The sequence below is a fragment of the Numida meleagris genome, chromosome 27 (genome assembly GCF_002078875.1).
Source record: "Numida meleagris isolate 19003 breed g44 Domestic line chromosome 27, NumMel1.0, whole genome shotgun sequence".
Lineage (NCBI taxonomy): Eukaryota > Metazoa > Chordata > Aves > Galliformes > Numididae > Numida > Numida meleagris.
This window is the reverse complement of record NC_034435.1, coordinates 2,373,997-2,381,298: the sequence shown is the minus strand read 5'-3', so window position 1 is coordinate 2,381,298 and position 7,302 is coordinate 2,373,997. Positions and strand designations below refer to the sequence as shown.

General features: G+C 53.5%; 1 protein-coding gene across 1 annotated transcript; it reads right to left on the bottom strand.

Annotated features, from left to right (window-relative positions):
• LOC110388995 (cytochrome b-c1 complex subunit 10) lies at positions 4,178-6,478 on the bottom strand. The gene is made up of 3 exons (XM_021378852.1): positions 6,354-6,478; positions 5,517-5,651; positions 4,178-4,448 (listed from the first exon to the last, which is right to left on the bottom strand). The coding sequence occupies exons 1-2, from the start codon at positions 6,401-6,403 to the stop codon at positions 5,531-5,533; spliced, it is 171 nt and encodes a 56-aa protein (XP_021234527.1). The 5' UTR covers positions 6,404-6,478; the 3' UTR covers positions 4,178-4,448; positions 5,517-5,530.

Sequence of the window (7,302 nt, the reverse complement as noted above, 5' to 3'; positions counted from 1 at the left end):
CCGAGAGCACGGCCCCGTGGATGGGGCTGTAAGAGGACGCGGAGCATGGGTGGCCGCTAAGGGCGCGGGGATATGAATAGGGTGTGTAGGATGTGGATGGAGCACCGCGGGTGCAGGCTCGTAGATGGGCCGTGCAGGGCTTGGGGAATGAATGGGATGCGGATGGGTGACCCCGTGGGGAAGCTGTGCTGGAGGCAGGGCACTGATGGGCCACTGGGAATGTAGGGGATGGGTGGATCATCACAGGCACAGCCACATGGACAGGCTGTAAAGGATAGGGGGCAATGGATGAACCAGCAACGATGTGGCCCCGTGGACAAACCATGCAGGAGGAAGGGCAGGGATGGGCCACCAAGGACATGGATCCACGCAGGACATGGGGAGGGAAGGACATGACCCACGGACAGGCCACCAAGAGCCATGAAAGGCCACCAAGAATGCGGCCCCATGGAGAAGTCATGCAGGACGTGGGGAGCGAGTGGTCCAGCCAGGGCATGACTCCACGGACAAGCCGTGCAGGACATAAGGACTGAATGGGCCACCAAGGACACGGGGCACAGATGGGACATCAACAGTAGGACCCCATGGACAAGCCATGCTGGATGTAGGGCGTGGATGAGTCACCAAGGATGTGGGGCCATGGACAGGCCACGCAGGACACGGACAGGCCACCAAGGACGTGGTCCCCAAGGACATTCCATGCAGGTCATAACAAACAGGCTATGGGGAGGACGTGGACCCCACAAACAGGCGGTGCAGGGCAGCCTGGCTGAGCTTCTTCACCCCGCTGGATCTCCCAGTTCTTCCTTCGGTTCGCGCCCGGCCAAAAAAGCCCTCGAAGAAAAAAAAGATGCAACAAAACACGGCTCATTCGTTTCAAACGAGCGCAGCAGGGAACACGAGGAAGGATGTGAGATGTGTGCCGGGGGCGAGAGGAAACCCAGACCCGCACACACGGGGTGCAGGCTGCCCAGGAGCGGGGGGAGAAGCCCACAACGGCTTCAGAGAGGCAGCCGTACAACTGCGGGGTTGCAGTTGCTCGGGCAGGAAGAATTTTCTATTTCAGATACCTGGCGGAGGGGATCGTGCCCTTCATCAGCACGGAGCTTGCATTCCATCTCGCCAGGGTTGTTCCTGCTGGTTTGCGATCGTCTCCTTCTGGATGAACACTTAGGAAGCACCTTGCTCCCCTATGGTTATTTCCTTGAACACGTGGCAGCTCTAACCGGCAGCGCAGATCAAAACCACGTTATTTTTCATAAACACACTTCCCCTTTTTCCCATTGTGTTTTTCCCCCTCCCATCCCAGCGAAGCACTTGTACTGAAATACAGCTGCTTCACTAAGAAGAAAGGTTCGTGGAAGAAGTGTGCGTGGGGGAACTGAGGCACAGCACTCCCAAATTTGCTCTTTTTCAGCACGGCAAATGGGGAAAGCAGGAGGAGAAGCTGGTGGCAGCGAGGCTGCTGTGCTGGAAGCAGAGCCCCAACCCTGCAGCCCTGTGCACAGCGAGCAGATGATGTGAATCCATGGCATTGTTTTAAGAACAAACTCCACAAGGTGGGGAGCAGATCGTGCTGCAGGTGGGGATGGAGATACCGACCTACTACATGTCCATAAAACAGCAAGCACGGGATAACAGCAGTTGGAAAAGGGGTTTTCACTGGCAGCTGCTGCAGGAAGAGGCCACGGAAAGGAAGATGCTTATAGAATCATAGAATTGCTCGGGTTGGAAAAGACCTTCAAGATCATCAAGTCCAACCTCAGCCTAACCATGCTGCCCGAACTCCAACAACCCACCGCTAAACCATGTCCCCGAGCACCACATCCAAACGGATTTTAAACACCTTCAGGGATGGTGACTCAGCCACCTCCCTGGGGAGCCTGTTCCAGTGCTTCACAACCCTTTCTGTACAGAAGTTTTTCCTTATATCCAACCTAAACCTCCCCTCGCACAACTTGAGGCCATTTCCCCTTGTCCTGTCACCAGTGAGAAGAGACCAGCCCCGCTCTCACTGCCCTCACCTTTCAGGTGTTTGAAGAGAGCAGTGAGGTCTCCCCTCAGCCTCCTCTTCCCCAGACTAAACAGCCCCAGTTCCTTCAGTCTCTCCTTATATTCTCCCAGCCCTTCCCCAGCCTTGTTGCCCTTCTTTGGACCTGCTCCAGCACCTCCATGTCCTCTCTGTACTGAGGTGCCCAAAACTGAACCCAGCACTCGAGGTGGAGCCTCTCCAGCACCGAGTCCAGGGGCAGGATGACTTCCCTAGTCCTGCTCACCACCCCGCTCCTGATCCCAGCCAGGATGCCATCGGCCTTCTTGGCCACCTGGGCACACTGCTGGCTCACATTCAGCCAATGTCCATCAGCACAACAATGTCCCTTTCAATCAGGCAGCTTTCCAGCCACTCCTCCCCAAGCCTGTAGGGTTGCCTGGGGTTGTTGTGACCAAAACGCAGGACCCGACACTTGGCCCTGTTGGAACTCATACAGTTTACCTTGGCCCGTCGTTCCAGTCTATCCAGGTCCCTCTGTAGAAGAGGACTGCATGAAAAGTTTGGGCGGAAACTCTTGAGCTCAAGGGGAAAAAAAAATCCCGGTGTTCCTTTGGGAAGGCTGCTGAGGTGGATAGGGGATAGGACAGAGGATAAGGTGCCTGCAGATCCCGCTGAGCGCACTGCGGTGCCAGGCAGCCCGCCCGGCTCCAGCACCAGCACGGAACCAACCCCACACGTTGCATTTCTGCTCAGCCCGGTGCCGAGCCACTGCTGTGCCCTCTAGTGGAGCTCTCCTGCTCGGGAAAGGGGAGCTCTCCCTGGCTGGTCTTTGTGTTTCACTGATTTCACGCGACGTTGCATCGGTTCCTACTGAAAAAAAATAATGAACTGTTAGAAAAGAGGCGATGAGCGGGTATTAAAAACTAGAAAGATCACCCCGGCAATCGGATGGTAATTATCCAGATTTTAACAGAACGTCGTCTGAGAATGCCAAGATGATTCTACTGGAGAATTTCTGAAGAATGCCTGCTCTCGTGGAAGGAGAAATACTAGAAATGACATTAGTAAGAAGCTAATCCTAGGGTTAATTACAGCCAAAACCATCACTTGAAATGCAGCAGAAAACACAAGCAGCTGAACAGTCGCCAAAGGGTAAACAAATCCAAAGTCCACGCGTTTCTTGCCGTGCCTGCCTGTGCAGGCAGCCGGGATTTTGAATATGCTTTTCTCTTTTAAGTACCTCCTAATCCAATCTGCTGGGCACAGCGGCACTGCTGCCGCTGGGTCCTTGCTGGTGACAGCCCTCTCCCTTAAAAGCTGCAGAACTCGGGGACACCGGGGAGCAACGGGAAGCGGGGACAGGTCCTCGCTCCGAGCCCTTCTCTCAACAGCAGGAAGAGGATCACCCGCCCACGGGGACGAGCCCAAACTAGGTCAGTACTGGAGGCAGCAGCAGCGTGTTATGCGCGTCGTGTCTGGACACGTTGAGCGGGTAAGAGCACAGACTAACTGCTCAGGTCTGATCTTACCATGGCGATGACGTACGGGCTCGTCTAACTTCCACTGTCAGAGCAGTTTGGGTGAGAACGGATCAACATCCCCGCGTGCAGCACAGGGCTATGGTGCCAGCGCTTCAGGGCAAAGCACCTTGAGCCTTCCAGGAGACAGCCTGGAGTTCAGGAGCACGGCTCGAGCCAGCTGTGTTAGCCATCCCACCATTACCTTTGGTACCACCCTGCTGGAATGAGTTCTGGCCAGGAAAATCATTGATTTTCCCCATACAGCTCATTATCAACGCTGCTGCATTAATGCTAAAGTTATTATTAAAGCAGTTATTCTGTTAGGCAGTTCGAGTATCCTGCTCAGTGACCCCGTTTATAGCCAGGTTTTACAACAGGATTCTACCAACTTATAACAGTGTCACTCAGAAGCTTTCAACCCTAAATGTAACACCCAAGCAGCACCGTCACTACAACCAAGATAAAATCTTCCCTAAAGAGATGCTGCTGAGCTAGGAATCAGCACCTCGCTAAGAACAGTTCAAAAACAACAGAACAGGAGTGAGCAACAACTACAGCAGCTGACGCCTGAGGAAAGTGCACAGGAAACAAGGCAAACCTGAGCACACCCTGCTTGGGGCACGCGTTCAAACACGGTGAAGATGCAACACACGGACAAAGAAGGTAACACAGCGACGCCAACACATCGTTCACTTGGTTTATTTTGTACATCAGCTTCATAAATTACTTGCATTAGGCCAAGACCGGCTGCGGACGGGACGAGAAGAGCACGAGGCTGGCTGTGTGTGAAGCAGAATCTGTTCACAACTGCTGGTGGCAGAGTTAGGGACACCCCAGCCTCCTGCAGAATCTGTATTGAGCGTTTCAAGTTCACCTCAAGGCAGGGTTCTCAGCAGACAGAAGGCTCCAAAACACTCAATCCAGCAATAAATTTCCTACAATAAACACAAAGCAGTCATTAAGAGGTGCTTCCTGCAAACCAGAGCGGCCAACACTCCGGACAGATGTCAATAAACCTCTAATATCCAGAAAGAAATTTCTGCTACAGCAGCCAACACCAGAATGCAGGCTTTTATGTCTCTTTGGAAGGAACCATAGCCCACCACAGAAACATCCTCCTCTACAGCAACGTGCTTTCTCCAGATGCTTATACACAGCAATACATTAACGCTCTTACTTGAAAACAGAGAACACAAGCTTTGGTCTCCAGAATGCATCCACGTTCCCACTGCTGGCTCAGGTAATTTTTAAGCAAAGAACGCCCTTACTGCATGACTTAATTGCTCCTGCATGGCCTGAGAGCTTTTCCTCTGGCCTTTTCCTTTCAGTGTCTTTAAAATAAGGCAAAAAAAAAATGCGTAAATTTCATAACTGCAGCAAGGAATAAACTAGTTCTAAGCCTGCTTACCACCTGTGTGTGTATTTAGAGGCCCAACACAAGGTACTGTCTAATCGCTGCTTTAGCTCTATGGATGGTCAGTCTTACAAAAGACTCAGAGCAGTACATTTCGTATGTAATTTAAAAGGAGTGGGAGGAACACACTGAGAAAGCCAATTTTCCAGTGATTTTTAGTACTTAGTAGCCAGCACAGAAAGCTTAGCTTGTTTTTGATGATTACACGGAAGAGAAGGGCATCTGAATTTGCCTAACAAAGTTAGTCTTGACCTTTAAGTCACTGCAGCTAAGATAAGAAGTAAATGGATCTGCTTGAAGTTCCAATTTACCCCAGAAGGCTCAACTTCACTTCTCAAGAACCAAAGTACGCTGTGGAAAACACACTGCTAACAAAACCACCACTTGAAAAATGGTATTCTTGGTAATATTTCGTCCTTCTGAAACTTTGTGAAGCGCTGCCCGTTAAAAAACCAACAACAACAGAGAACAAAACCCTGAATAATTAAAATAAGGGATACTGCTTTGGACCTGGAGAAACAGGACGCATCAAGCATCACATCCAAGCAACTCTACAACTTCAGCTCACAGCTGCACGAACCAACCTTACCGTCAGAGGGAAGCTTAGTCTTCAGTTTTATACTTGCCACCGATGTAGGGAACATACTGAAGGACCAGTTTCCAGTCCGTGATCCATATCAAACCGGTACCGGCTACACCACCCCACGTAACGAGGGTGGGAGTCCTAATGAAGAGACAGACATCACAGGCAAACGAATTTAATTCTCCCCAGGGAAAGGTTTGGCAAACGCTCATCGTAAAGGACCCGGGAAATTCATCTCAGTCAATAAATTTCTTGGTAGAAACCTTAAAGGAACTCCATGCACACAGGGGACAGTTTCCAGAACAGCCAAGATGTTGTATAGGAAAGGGCTGAAGTGTTTTTATTTAGGGGACACACTGCCAAATGGAGAAAGGACATCCAGGCTGGCTTACTGTTCTGCTTTCACAGCTCGTGCCCCATTTGTTCTTGCCTGTGGGCTGCATCACCGCTCCTCACCACGAACCACCAATGCAGCGAACACCTCTGAAACACCCTGAGACAACCGGAGCGACCCGGGAGGCCGAACCCAAACCGCGGTGGGATTAAAAACCTCCCCTTCTTCACCCCAACGCTGCCTCTTGGCGCTTCGCACCCAGCTACGAACCCGCTCGACACCAGCGGGGCTGATCCGCGTGTGAATGGTAGAACGGCCTGGGCCAGAAAGGACCTGAACGCCCACCTGGCGGCCCTCCCAGAAGGGGACACAGAGCTGTGGAGCTGCCCCGCTCCCCACCCCGGGGGCTAGGGAAAGAACCACTCGAGGCCCCCTCCCTCCACGCACCCCGTCCTCCCGATCCCCGCGGATCCCCTCAGCCCAAGGCGCGGCCCCAGCCCGGCGCTCACCAGTTCTGCAGGAGCTGAACGTAACGCGGCCCCACCAACTTGCTCAGCATCGCGCCGCCTCAAAGTCACCCCCGCTGCGCATGCGCGGCTCCGCGACGCCGACTGTCGAAGGACCCCAGAGGACGGCGCGGGGCTGCCCGCGGCGCTGCCTGAGTGCAGCGGTGTTGTCATGGCAACGGGCATCCCTCCTTCGTCCCTCGCGGGCCTGCGGCCTCCTCGTCTGCAGAGGGGGCGTGAGGGGTTGGAGCTGTCCCCACAGTGCTGCGGGGACGTAGAGCAAGCACTATGCCGTGGTGGAGCAGAGGGATGAGCCTGAGGGGCCAGGCCTGTCCTCACAGCACGGCGGGGGCATGGGGGATGGCCTCAGTTTCCATGCTGCAGTGAGGAGGGAGGCTGTGGGGCTGGCCCTGTCCACACACTGTACAGAGCACGTGAGCCCTGAGGGGATGTGACTGTCCCTGTGCTGGAGGGGGAACTCAGGCCCTGAGGGCTGGCTCTACCCCTGCACAAGGGCAGAGGTGTGGGGTGTTGGTCCTGTCCCCATGCTGGAGCAGGGAGGTGACCTGGCACTGAGAGACCTCACTTGGAGCACTGTGTCCAGATGTGGAGTCCTCAGTACAGGAGAGACACGGACCTGTTGGAGTACGACCAGAGGAAGGCCACAAAAATGATGTGAGGGATGGAACAGCTCCCTGCGAAGATGGGCTGAGAGCTGGGGCTGTGCAGCTTGCAGAAGAGAAGGCTCCCAGGAGAGATGAGAGCGGCCTCTCAGTACCTAAAGGGGCTGTAAGAAACAAGGGGACGGTCTTTAGCAGGGTCTGTGTGATAAGACAAGGGGAAATGGGTTTGGACTGAAAGAGGGGAGATCTAGAGTGTATAAAAGGAAAAAGTTTTTCATGATAAGGGCAGTAAAGCACTGGCACAGGTTGCCCAGAGAGGTGGTGGAATG